The sequence below is a fragment of the Lissotriton vulgaris genome, chromosome 2_1 (assembly GCF_964263255.1).
Source record: "Lissotriton vulgaris chromosome 2_1, aLisVul1.2, whole genome shotgun sequence".
Lineage (NCBI taxonomy): Eukaryota > Metazoa > Chordata > Amphibia > Caudata > Salamandridae > Lissotriton > Lissotriton vulgaris.
The window spans coordinates 1,430,730,411-1,430,744,280 of NC_141687.1; the positions used below are offsets into that span (position 1 = coordinate 1,430,730,411).

Sequence of the window (13,870 nt, forward strand, 5' to 3'; positions counted from 1 at the left end):
TTAGACACAGAAGTGGAACCCGAGGCAATACTGCCAACCTCAGACACAGGATTATCAGAATCCTTAAGCCTTTGTAGCCACAAAAGCAACCGACCCTCTCTGTCCCCGAGAGTCTTTTGAGGAAAGGTTCTGCAGATCTTACAGTCCTTGACTTGATGATCTGGGTAGAGGCAATAAATACATTTCTTGTGTGGGTCCTCTTTAAAAAGCCGGAGCTTACCACAAGATTCACAGGCTTTGAACAGAGACTTCTTTGAAGAAGTACTTGTAGAGATGATCCAAAAGGAAGAAAAGTAGAAAGAACTGAGCAGAGCTCAGGGAGACTCCCTTCACACGACGTGCGGTAGAAAATCTGAGAGCCTGAGCCTCTGGGGGAGAACATTCTGGTGGGTACTGGCGCCTGATTGACTGTAGTTTGGACTATACAAAATGACTAGGATAGACATAGATGTGGAAGTTTTTCCTACTGTAGCATGGGCTACTTTACTTCCTGGTTTATTTTTATTAGTATTTACTACATATTTATGGCATATTTTCTTTTTTATGTACCGTGGGACTCCCACTCCGACGACGGGGAATGATTCAGGCATGTGACACATATTATATATCGAATAGTTTACCTGTCAGTGTAGTTTTGCAGCTTGAAGATCTTTCTGGATTCACTATGCTGTGCATATTCCGCGGTCTTGTGGTTGGGTCCGGATTCGTAGTCTTTTGTTTGTTTTTTTTTGTTTTTTTCGTAGCCCTTGTGGGCGTCGGCGTCACACCTCCTCGGGTGCATTTCCGGTGACGTCAGCATGCTTCTTGCGGAAGCTCCCACTCTTGGGCGCCATCTTCGGATTCTTTTTTCCGTGTTTCTTTCTTTTCCGAAGCAATGGCAAAGTTCTATTCAGGTGATAATTTCTTTACCACTTGTCCTTATATTCTCTTACTTCTCCTCCTATTTTACTTTTTTTTTTTTTTTTTTTGACCACCTCTTCTCTCTCCAGCCTCATCTTTCTGGCGGAGGTGGGTGGGTTCGCTAGTGAATCCAGAAAGATCTTCAAGCTGCAAAACTACACCGACAGGTAAGAAACTATTCGTTTTGCAGCGTGAATCTTTCTGGATTCACTATGCTGTGCATAGATTTCGTAGCGGTTTCTCATTTCCGTGGCGGCTGGGTGGAAGATGAGCTCTGGTTTCTGAATATATGCTGGAGCACCCTTTGTCCGACTTGTGCTTCTTTGTTCATCTGAACATCCACGCAATAGTGCTTCGTGAATGTGTGCACCGAAGCCCATGTTGCCGCCAGGCATATGTCTTGTATGGGTGTATTGGCCAGGAAGGCTATTGTAGCCCCCTTTTTTCTAGTGGAGTGGGCGTGTGCCCCCTCTGCCTGTTCTTCTCCTGCCCTTTTGTGGCAGAGTGGGATTGTTTGTGCGATCCATCGTGCAATAGTGTTCTTAGTCACTGCCTTGCCCATGTAACTGTTGGCGAACAACACAAAGAACTGTTTCGTTTTTCTGTGTCCTTTTGTCCTTTCAATGTAATGCATGACCGCCCTTCTGGCGTCCAGGGTGTGCAGAGCTCGCTCTGCGCTAGTGGTTGGTTTTTGGAAAAAACTTGGTATCTGTATGGACTGGTTCATGTGGAACTTGGACACCACCTTCGGCATGAAGTGTGGGTCGGTCCTCATCACCACCCTGTCATTGTGTATTTGTAAGTAGGGCTCCTGTAGTGTTAGCGCTTGCAGCTCGCTGACTCTGCGTAAGGACGCAATTGCAACCAGGAAAGCAGTTTTCATAGTTAGCATCTTCAAGGAGGCCTTGTGAAGAGGCTCGAAGGGCTCCTTCATGAGTTCCGTCAGGACCACGTTTAAGTTCCATGCCGGTGGTGGCACCCGCTTGGGTGGTGCAATCCTTTTTGCTCCTTCGAGGAACCTCTTTACAACTTGTGATGTGAAGAAGCTTCTGCCCATCTCACCCCTCGCCACTATAGCCGCCAGGTGAACTCTCAAGGAGGACGAGCTGAGGTTTTTCTCCAGTAAGTGTGTCAGGTACTTCAGTACCGTGGAGTCCTTTTTCATTTTATTGTGGAGTCTTTCCCTCCTGCACCACATCGTGAATCTTTTCCACTTTGCGACATAGCACTTCCTTGTGCTGGGCCTTCGTGCCTCCCGAAGGACCCTGAAGGTGCTCTCTGGCAGTCTCAAATGTGCGAACTCTATGTCCTCAGGAGCCATGCTACTAGGCTCATGCTCTCTGGTTCTGGGTGCAGCACCTCTCCGTTCTGCATGGAGAGCAGGTCTTTTCTTCTGCCGAATCTGTGGGGTGCACACTGCGCCATCTCCATGATCTGCGAGTACCATGTCTGCCTCGCCCACTGTGGCGCGACCAGTATCAGGGTCATGGTGCTCGCTCTGCACTTGCTCAATACTCTGTGTATCAGTGGTATCGGGGGGAAAAGCGTACGCAAATTTCCCGGACCAATCTATCCATAGGGGATTCCCAAGGGACCCTTCTTCGTGTTGTCTGGCTGCGAAGTTTCGGTATTTCGCATTCTGGCGTGTTGCAAACAGGTCCACTGATGGCGTTCCCCACCTGTTGAACAGCCTCCTTGTCTCCTGAGCATTGAGCTCCCACTCGTGGGATGCCGAGGTCTGCCTGCTCAGCCAGTCTGCCTGTATGTTCTCCTTCCCTGGTAGGTGTATGGCTAGCAGGTCTATCTGGAGAGGGATGGCCCACCTCCATATCTCCTGGGCCAGCGTCGAAAGCGTTGTTGACTGTGTTCCACCCTGTTTGTTGATGTAGAACATCGCAGTGGTGTTGTCTGTCTGTAGCAACACCCTTTGCCTGTACAGTCTTGTCTGGAAGGCTTTCAGTGCAAGGAAGATTGTCTTCAATTCGAGGTAATTGATGTGCTTTGTCGCATCTGCTGGCGTCCCAAGACCCCTCACTTTGAGTTCCTCCATGTGAGCGCCCCATCCCTTCAGGGATGCGTCCGTGGTGATGGTCACTGTCGGAGTTGGGAGTGTTAGAGGCTGTCCCCTTGTTAAGTTCTCCAAGGTCCACCATGTCATCTCCTTCTGCACTGCGTGCGTCACCACCACAAGATCCTCCCAACTGCCAGAAGCCTGTGACCATTGTTCCTGGAGCAATTCTTGCATGGGTCTCATGTGGAGCCGCACATTCGTCACTAGGTGGCTGCACGATGCCATCATCCCCATGATCTTGCTCGCAGTCCTCACTGTCCGAGCTTGTCCCTTACGGTAGAGGCGAGTTTCCTTGACCAGTGCCCTTGCTCTCTTCTCGCTGGGGAACACTTTGCCCTGTAAGGTGTTGATCTCTGCCCCCAGGAAGATCTTCACTTGCTCCGGCTCCATTGATGATTTCTTCCAATGGACGGAGAACCCCAGGTTTATGAGCGTGCTCGTCACTGTATGTGCATGTTGCTTGCACTTCAGATACGAGTTTGCTTTCACCAGCCAGTCGTCCAGGTAAGGGTATACGTGTATCCCCTGTCTTCGTAAGTGCGCTGCGACTGCCGCGAGGCACTTCGTGAATACCCTTGGTGCTGATTTCAGTCTGAAGGCCAGCGTTGTGAACTGGTAGTGGCCTCCTCCGATTGCGAACCTGAGCATATGTTTGTGCTTCTCGTTCATCGGTATGTGTAAGTAGGCGTCCTTGAGGTCTATCGTGAACATGAAGTCTCCGACCTGCAATTGCGGCAGCACCTCCTGCAGGGAGGTCATTTTGAACTTTTGTGTTCTTATGAATGTGTTGAGGAACCTTAGGTCTAGGATGGGCCTCATCTTGTCGTCGACCTTTGGTACTAGGAAGTACGTTGAGTATATTCCCTTGTTCCTTTCCCTGAAGGGAACTCTTTCTATGGCCTGTTTTTGTAGAAGTTCTTGCACTTCTTCCTGAAGCCTCGCCAGCTGTTCTCTTGCTGGTGGCTTCCCCCTTGGTTTTCTGTTTGTTGGCTTTCTCTCCAACTCCAAGCAGTATCCGAATTGGATGATGTTTAGGATCCATTTGTCTGATGTTATTTCTCTCCATTCTTGAAGATAGAACTTTAATCTTCCTCCCACTGGTGTCATGTGGTCGTAGGTCTTTAGATCGTCCTGACCCCTTCGTACGTGGTGCCCCCTGGGATCTTTTCTGTGGTCGGGCACCCGGAGGTGTCTGAAGTCACTTCGAGGTGGGCTGCTGCCCCCCCCTCTTCTATTCTGGCCACGGCCATTTCTCCCTCGAAAGGACTGACCCCTTGGCTGGTATTGCCAGGACTGCTTCTGGTGACCTTGCTGAGCCTGCGAGTCTGCCTGGTGCGTCTGCTGGAAGGCCTGGTGCGATGTACCTGGCTGGTTTCCACCTCTCCCGCCGTGCCTCCGTGCCGGGGTGCCTCTTCTGTTGCCTCTGAACTGCAATGCCCCCATGGATCTTGCCGTCTCGTTATCTTTTTTGAGTTGGCATAGTTTTTCGTCAACTGTTGCTCCGAAAAGCGTTTCGCCGTTGAACGGCGTGTTCAGGATACTGTGTTGTACCTCGGGTTTGAACCCTAAGATCCTGAGCCAGGCGTGTCTCCTTTCCGTGACACCCATCATCATGAGCCTGCTGGCGGTGTCTGCTCCGTCCAGGGCCGTCTTAAGGCAAGAATTTGCTGCGTTTTTCCCTTCTTCGATCAATTTTTCGGCCTTCTGCCTAGCATCCTGGGGTAGGTCCTTCACCAACTGCCCCAGCCCCTCCATGATCTGGTACATGTGCCTGTTTAACAGGGCGTTCGAATTAGCCATGCGCCAGTGGGTCGCGGCATTTCGCTCGATCCTTCTCCCCACCAGATCCATCCTCTTGCTCTCCTTATCCGGTGGTGGGCCCGAGGTAGTGGATACGCTCGCCCTCTTCCTAGCTGTGGCCGTGATAATGGAGTCAGCGGAGACCTCGCCTCGAATGTAGGCCAGGTCCTTCGAGGAGTGTTTGTATTTTCTCTCTGTTCTGGGAGTTACCGCCTTGCATGTTGCGGGCTCTTTGAACGCTTCCTTTCCCTGAGCCAAGACGCTCTCGAGCATTGGAAGGAACTGGCTTCTTGTTTGTGTTGGGAGCAATGTCTCTAGCAGGAAGTCTGCTTTCTGCTTCTCCTCATCGAGCTTTAGCTTGAATGCAGTTGCGGCAGATTGTATCGCCGAGTTGTATGCCCCGATGTCGTCCGGCGGCGAGGGTCTCGAGGGGTATGAGTCGACCGCCTCTTCCGGGCTCTCGGTGTCGACGTCTAGGTAATCCTCTTCGCGTGGGTCAGAGGTGGCCGACTCGGCGTCCAACCTACTGCCCTCTTCGTCCTCATAGCTGTAATCCTCGTAGGGATTCTCTTCACCTTCCTGGTCGCCGACCATCTCGTCGCTAGGCACATGGTCGTCGACATGTTCTTCTTCCTCTTCGACCAGATCTAGTACGGCGTGCTTGGTCTTGTGTGGAATCGTGAAGGCACTCATCTCGGCGGCGAAATCCTTTCTCCGCTGTAAGAGGCTTGCCATTTCGGCTTCTAGCCGACGTTTTTTCCTTTCCATCTCGGCCGCGTTTTCGGAACGTTCGGCCCCTCTCTTCGTCGCCTGGTTCGGCGGCGAGATTTTCGGGGTCGACGGCTTGGACGTCGAACTGGCTTTCGGGTCCTTGGACGGTGCCGAGGCTTTAGGGTCTTTCTCCCTCGACGTCGATCGGTCCCTTTCGGCGACGATCTTTGACGCTTTCTGCTGGTCAACAGCTTTCGGCGCCAGGGACTCCTTCTCCGAGGATCCGCTGGGCCTGCTTGTGGTCGCGGACGGCAGATGTCGCTGCGTCGGCGCCTTCGGGCCCTTGGCCTCGTACTTTCGAGACTCAGAGTCTCTCGTGTTCTTGTGGGACGTCGAGTCTCCTACCTTATCAGGTGTCTTCTTGTAATCGGTCTCTACGACCGTGTAGCTGTCGTCTTCGGCGGCAGCGTTGTCCTCCTCCTCTGAGGACATCCCCAGCTCGTACAGCGATGGGTGGCGTGTGCTACCCTCTGTCTCTTCCTCACACAAAGGGTCTTCTGGGCGAAGACGGCGCAGGCGTTGCAGTCCTCGCTTCTGTGTTCTACCGGTAGGCAAAGGTTGCAAACCGGGTGCTGGTCTTTCTGCGCGTACTTGTGTCTGCAGTTCGGGCAGAACTTGAACGGCGTGTTGTCCATCCTCGTGCGTTCAGGCCTCCCTGACCGCGTGGACGTCGACGATCGTCGAAGTTAGAGGTTTTCACCTTCTTTTCTCCTCGTCAATGTTCTGTGAAGTCTTCTTTAGTCTTCTTCTTCCAATATCTCCTCCAACTTTCACTCTTTTCAGTACTTTCTCCCAAAATGTCTGGAGCCCAACGGGAACGATCCAGACCCGACCGCGGAAAAAAGAATCTGAAGATGGCGCCCAAGAGTGGGAGCTTCCGCAGGAAGCATGCCGACGTCACCGGAAATGCACCCGAGGAGGTGTGACGCCGACGCCCACAAGGGCTACGAAAAAAAAAAAAAAAAAAAAAAGGACTACGAATCCGGACCCAACCACAAGACCGCGGAATATGCACAGCATAGTGAATCCAGAAAGATTCACGCTGCAATATATATATATATATATATATATATATATATATATATATATACATATATATACATACATATATATAAAATCATTTTTGATACAACCCCAAGCCACTACTCACACACCCCATCCAAGCAGGTAAAGTCATCATAGCACAATAAACAAAGTAGTCAGCATAAACTACTTAATATTCCACAGTAATTAGGAATTAATCCCATAATCATTACTAATATCCATTATAAAGTGCTGCTGCGGACAACTTCCTAATATCAGGATATTGCACAGCCCCTCTTTCTGAGCATACACTGACATTTCCATATGGTACGTAGAGATAAGTCTAGACATCCATTGATAACATGAGGGAGGGACAAAGTCTAACCACGCTGTACTTAAACATAGCCCTAATACTGTCATTGCGCGGAATATAAAGGATTGAGCATATGAGATGGGGCAGGCGGGGTGGGGGTGGGAGGGTTCTCCCTTTTGAACCCCTGATAAATTCAGCTGAGGAGTGACCTCAATCTGCAAGCAGAGTTTCATATCCCAAAATTCGCTTAAGTTTTTTTTAATCCATCCAAACAGGGGCATCTTGCAAATGTATGCATCAAATCTGCCCAGTAGGAAGGCAGCAAGGTCAGTTCGTACCAGATAACGCTCCCCTTTTTATTAATTTTCCCTGGAGTAAAATCGAGATTAAACCAAGCTTTAAAATGCGGGGCTTGCAAATCGGAAGACCATAAAATTGAGTGAGCCGGGCCTTATTATTCTGCAGAACTTCAGTGCCTTTCTAGTCCTAGAATAGGCCCATGAAAATCTCCAAATCATTCAGTCCAAAACCTTAACCACTTCAGTGCTGATGAAGAGCCCAGGCTCGTCATGCAGCACGGTGCTCGTGTGCTGGTGACAAGCCTGGGCTCGTCATGATACGTGGAACGCGCACACGCGGGGATAATTCCCCCGCTGTGCTGAGCGATCGATTGCGTGGGCGGGCTCATGACGAGCCCAGGCTTGTCACCAGCACACGAGCACCGTGCTGCATGACGAGCCTGGGCTAGTCATCAGCACCGCGGCGCGATGCGTGGCCCCCCGCGCCGCGGGGGAATTAGCCCCGCGGCGAAGGGGTTAAACCAAAAATTATCAACCTGAAAATATATAGACTTGTGTAAAAACGTAATTTTTACTAAATTGCTTCTCCCAATCAAGAAGAGCACAAGGTTATTCATTCTCCCGAAAACTGTCTTGGTTTTTCTAATTAGAGGATCTAGATTCACTTCCACAATTGTTGATGTCTTCCGTGACACCCGAGTTGCACAGAGGAAACTATCTTCTTTATTACCCCTGACAATAGCGTAGCTAGATCCTATGCATAGATTTTGGCATCACTATTAAAGTAATTGGTCGGTAAGACCCTAATTCCTGCACAGGTTTGCCCTTTTTGAGGAAGATCATTATTTGCAGATGTCCATGACCCTGGTGGATCGACTCTCCCCCCTTTGACTTTGCAAGAATATCTCTAACATGTATGTTGAGACATGGTGCTCTAAAAATTCCTGATCCTCCTCACTTACCGCTTCATATGCCTCCAGATCCTGATACCCTATTATACCTCCAGATTACATGCACACGTCCTCGGTATATAGCAGTTGATAAATCTTTGAAAGGCAGCACATATACCAACCAGGAGGATCACGTATCGCCCTAATCTCATCTTGAGCAGTCTGCTGTCTAGTGCGACTATCTAGTAGGTGCCCCACCCTTTCATTATACTCATATGCCTGATTTTTCCAGGCAGTGTATTTATCCACTGCTATATTTACTGAAATATCTATTGTAGCTTTAGGAACTGCCACTTTCAATTGAGCTGCTTCGATTTCTAGCCCCTCTTCATACCAATTCCATCAGGTTCAACTTTGCTGATAAAGTTTCATAGAGTTGTAACAGATGCGGTTTCTCCTTCTGGTGGGACCAACTAAATCTTGAGGTCTCCCCCCCCCCCCCCCCCCCCCCCCCCCCCCCCGTCAAACGGGATGGCTCCACAAAATATGGTTTATAATGGGAATGGAACGCATACAGGCCTCTCACACAAACTGTGGACACATTCCGGGAGATATGGTCGCCTTTAATTGCACTGCTCACCACCGAATTCCATGAGCTGACATGCCCCAAGTATCTCAAAGTTCTCAGACTGGTAGAGGAGTTCCACAAACCTCAGGAAGTTAAGGGAACGAAAAAACAAAGGAGACCCAGGTGAATCCCTAATAAAGTCTTGGCAGAACACACCGGTGAGGGGGGGTGGGGAGGGGGTGGGTGGTTTAGACGGATACTTCTGTTGGGATGGAGGGGGTACAGTTTGGGGTGGGGGGTTGTTTGGTGCATCACATTGCTTAGAATTCGCTTCCTTTGCATACATGGACGCATGGCCCGAGGCCCTACGGACTGGGAGCCCCACGCCGGGATCCTTGGGAGGGGCATAAAGGGCTTGGTGGAAGGCAACTGTCCTATCATTGCAATGTACTATTTTGATGCCAATAAAAACACATTTGATCCAAAAAAAAAAATACAATCTCCAATCAAGACCTCAAGTCCAACAACGTAGTACTTCCACTAGTAAAACACAAAATAAACTAATGGCTCTACAGATACCTTTCCTAATTCCCAAGCTTGTTTACTTGCTTTATGTATACATTGCAGAGCTCTAGCACCGAAGAAAGGTGCGAAATAGGAATTTGATGCATCTTTGCAAAAAGCTGCAAATTTCACTGGTATCAGAAAAACGATCACAGGAAAACAAAGCAAACAAATCCAAACAGATTTAACTAATTGTCCTCCTCTTACGCCTAGGAAAGGGAAAGAGGTGACATGTTAGAATTATAGAAATAAAATTGAATAACTGTAAAGCTCTATTTTCCTATGATGTCACTCAGAACCCTAAGGCGAATACATCGGTTTTTCGCTTGTTACCCATTTAGAATTTTAGGTTACGTAAGGTCCTAAAAAAAAAACTTTGCCCTTTCTTTAAAATTCTAGGCAGGAGTAGATGAGTAATTAGAGAGCCATTCAGCATGGCTCCTTTTTCTTATCCCAAAATGCTTTAAAAAAAAAAGCCTCGACTCCTACTTGTCAACTAACACCCTCTGCCTTCCCTTCTCCTATGTAGCTGAAGCTGATATCTTCTCTCCACCCAAGCAGAGAGGCAGTGCTGCACTGATTTGCAGTGCTCTGAGAAACCTGTTAAAGCAGCATGGGGGACTCCATATGACGTAGCAACACTGGGAAAAACTTTTGCTTCTCACGGTTATTGATTCATAGCAAGTGAATAGCTCAATTTACAACCTGAAATTCAGCCTAGTGGCTTTCAGTGGGAGCCATATGCAACAAAAGGATTTAATTTTCAGCATTAAAATATAAATAATACACTTACGCTGAATGTGAATGAACTGTTTTGGCTGTTTATATTCTCCTTTATACAGACGATTGTAATAGATGACATTGCTCTCCGCCTCTGGAACTGGAATAACCATACTTTCTTTCTTTTCCCGAAAAACTTGTTGTGCAGAGATAGCCCGTTGTAAATGGTGTTCCTGGAAAGAAATAGGGTTTTATATATTAAATTTACTGGTCGAGTGCAAGCCAAAAGCAGAAAATTGCACGTTTTACAATTTAATCAAATATTTATATATTTCAAGCCAAATCAAAGGATAATTCACAAGACCGCTTTAAAACAATTAACTAATACAGTAAGCAAGCCAAATTATTAAAACTGCATAATCATGCAAACATTACATCATAAGACCCGCAATCATATTTGTTACAATTTAGCATAGCTTTTTTTTTCTACGGTGAAAAGACAGCCGAGCAATATATCTTACTTAGTGATCATGCCAAAATACATATTAAATTCGTTAGTTTTCTGGGGTGGTCTATAATTTGGTGGAGGCACTTCACGCTTAAGTTTTAATAATTTCATGTATGACAAAAAGAAAACTATTATTCAAGAAACAAACTGGTGGTTCTATAGTTGCCCAGGATTTGTGGATTCCCCTGGAGGGGCAATTGCCAACATCCAGCAACATTTTGATATATTTTTTTTTTTAAACAATGGGAGTTGCTGTGTAATATGCAAAAAAAGTACACTTTATTTGAATCAGCAAAAGTATTGTGCGTGGATCACCCTCTTTCCGGCTATAAGGAACAAGTATATTTATAAAACAAAATGAATAAATTATTTTCAAGCATACTTTAAAGCATTTTTGTAAGTAGTAATCAATTTTTTCGATTTTTGTGGTTTCTACCTAACTGAGGTGTGTGGTTGAAATATGTGAAATCCATGAATAAACCTGGAAAGCAATTCATAGTCATGAATATTTTAACAAAGACAATCATTGTATCAATTAAAATAAGGGGTTAAAAAAAAAGGGGGGTAGAAGAGACTATACATTGGTGACATTTTCCCCTGATTTTCTGCCCTGGTAGCCCATTTACAAAATTAATACAGTTATGAATGTCAGCCCCCTCTGGTTGCAGGAAAGTTTTGTGCGTGTTGGTTGTCAAACACGATACCCTAGGCCAAACAACAGAGCGGACTTTGGTGGGCCAAATAGAGTCAACTTGCAACACCAATTTAACCGTGCATGATCAATGACCAAAGACATGCTAACAAAGTTAAAATATGAATTTCAAAGGCAAAACGTCGAGACACCCTTGCTATAGGCCTTAGTAAACTCAAAGTGCCCTCAACTACTATGTGAATGTGGCAAAAGGTGGAGGGGAGCTATTTCAAACCACATCAGTATGGCAAGGCAAAGAGTAAATAATAAACCCATGCTAATCCTTGGCCAGCCTCAAGAGCTTTGCAAGGTCACCTCTCATAGGTTTGTTTTTTCCAATCTATTTTTCTACTCTGTTAATAATATAGACCAGCGTAACTTATTTTTGAAGAAAAAAAAGCCGTAAGATCATATGTGAGTTTACTAAGCCAGTTTTCGTTGTCTAGTAAATACAAAAGTAACGCACAACATTGCGATGTATTGCATTACTATGCGACAAGTAGGTGTTGCATGGGTGGAACACTGGCATTCCATGCATCTGCCCATGAATTTTGACATAAACCCATATTTACAAAGACTTGTAAACCTGGGTTTGCGCCAAAACTGGTGTGACTACCAGACAAGAGGAGTAACGAGGAGAAATCTTTATTTCACCTCATTACTTCCTCTGTCCATGTGTTGCATTCTAAAGCAAACATTGTAAGAGGAATAAGGAAAATAATCCTGTCAGTAAAGCAGGTACCCATGCTCAATGCAGGGGTGCCTGCGTTGGCACTAGTTAGCAAACAGCGTGCCAGGGGAAGGAGAGCGTAGAAATGCTCCATATCTTTCTAAAATTTGGAGCATTTCTGCTGCTGTTAAAAATTCCTTTCAATGACAAGAGAAGTGTAGAGGGAAATTAAATTAAACATAGCTTGTAGTTCTTGGACAGTTGACCCATATAGCAGTAGCCAAATAATTTTCCATGTGATCATTTTGAAAGTGTAAACAATTTTCAAAACAGGTTAGTAGAAAAAAAGACAGGTTAAATGCAGGAAGTTATAGCATTTGAAGCCATACCACCATTCATGCCTGCAGCCTGTTTATCAATTCAGTTTCGCCTTCGTCACATTTGTGGAATCATTCAGTGACTTTATATCAGAAGGATTAATTAAATTCCAAGCAGATAACCCATACTTTATGCGCAACACAAAGTAGGTAAGACATTGGACAATGCAAGGAAAGGGCAACTAACTTGTGGTCTGAGCCTGGCATGAGAAAGTGCTAACAGATCCCAGAACAGTCAGATCAAACGTCGAAATTATGTTCTGTGGGGCGGAATGGGCATTCTAAGGATGGGTTTAGGTGTGGCATTCTTTTTGAGAAAATGTTCTCCAATGAAGTTATGCAGAGTAAGTTGTATATCCACAATAAACACATACTGTGAGTTATGAAACGTTCCCACCGCTTGCACTTGCAATGACATTGAAACTTTTAGTCTGAAAGTTTAATTTAATGACTTTTCAGAAGTCCGAGAAGGAGGAAGGTGCATTTGAAAACGGTAGTCAAAACAAGTAGTTGGACGTACAGTATTATGTTCATAATGTAAATTATTTCATGAGTACACTCCTCAGTCGTTGTACGACCGGAGTACAGCAAAGATAAGAAACACATTTAACATGCAAGCCAATAGGAGTATTTTTCCCTGGGGAATAGCATTAAATCATGACAACTAGGAGGAATGATTTGGATAGCGGCCGTCAGAGAAAACAAATAGTTTCTTACCTGTGGGTGTAGTTTTGCAGCTTGAAGATCTTTCTGGATTCACTATGCTGTGCATTATTCCGCGGTCTAGTGGTTTGGTCCGGAATCGTAGTCTTTTCTTTCTTTTTTTTTCCCGTAGCCCAGGTGGGCGTCGACGTCCCACCTTTTGGTGCACTTCCTGTGATGTCAGCACGCTTCCTGCGGAAGCTCCCACCTTTGGGCGCCATCTTCTGATTCTTTTTTCTTGTTTTGTGCTCTGTTTGCGAATCCTTTGGCAATGTTCTGTATTTTTTTAAGTAATTGATTTTTCCAATTTGTCCTTCAAGGTGTCTGTTTCTGTATTGTCCTTGTATTACCACCTGCTTCTCCAGCCTCCTCTTCCTGGCGGAGGTGGGTGGGTTCGCTAGTGAATCCAGAAAGATCTTCAAGCTGCAAAACTACACCGACAGGTAAGAAACTATTAGTTTTGCAGCTTGAATCTTTCTGGATTCACTCTGCTGTGCATAGACTTTGTAGCGGTTTGTTACGTTTGTGGCGGCTGGGTGGAAGATGAGCGTTGGTTGTTGAATATATGTTGAAGCACCTTCTCTCCTACTTGTGCTTCCTTGTTCATTTGTATATCCACACAGTAGTGCTTAGTGAACGTGTGCACTGAAGCCCATGTTGCCGCCAGGCATAGGTCTTGAATGGGTGTGTTAGCCAGGAAGGCTATTGTTGCTCCTTTTTTCCTGGTATAGTGGGTTCGTGCCCCCTCTGCTAGTTCTTGGCCTGTCTGCTTGTGGCAGAGTTTTATAGTTTGTGCGATCCATTGTGCGATGGTTCCGTTTGTTACTGGTCTACCCAAGAAACTGCTTGCGAAGGACACAAAGAAGTTTTCCTGTGTTCCTTGGTTCTTTCTATGTAGTGTATTACTGCCCTTCTAGCGTCCAGAGCGTGCAGTGCCCTCTCTGCACTTGTGGCCGGTTTCTTAAAGAAGATTGGTATTTGTACTGTCTGGTTGATGTGGAAC

At 46.4% G+C, this 13,870-nt stretch overlaps 1 protein-coding gene across 1 annotated transcript in view; it reads right to left on the reverse strand.

Moving 5' to 3' along the window:
• Window positions 1-13,870, reverse strand: part of EPC2 (enhancer of polycomb 2) — a 299,988-nt gene that overhangs the window by 129,194 nt on the left and 156,924 nt on the right. Inside the window, exon 2 of the mRNA XM_086957254.1 lies at window positions 9,993-10,152. Within this exon, the coding sequence (XP_086813380.1) occupies window positions 9,993-10,152 (160 nt within the window). The remainder of the gene's footprint in view (window positions 1-9,992; window positions 10,153-13,870) is intronic.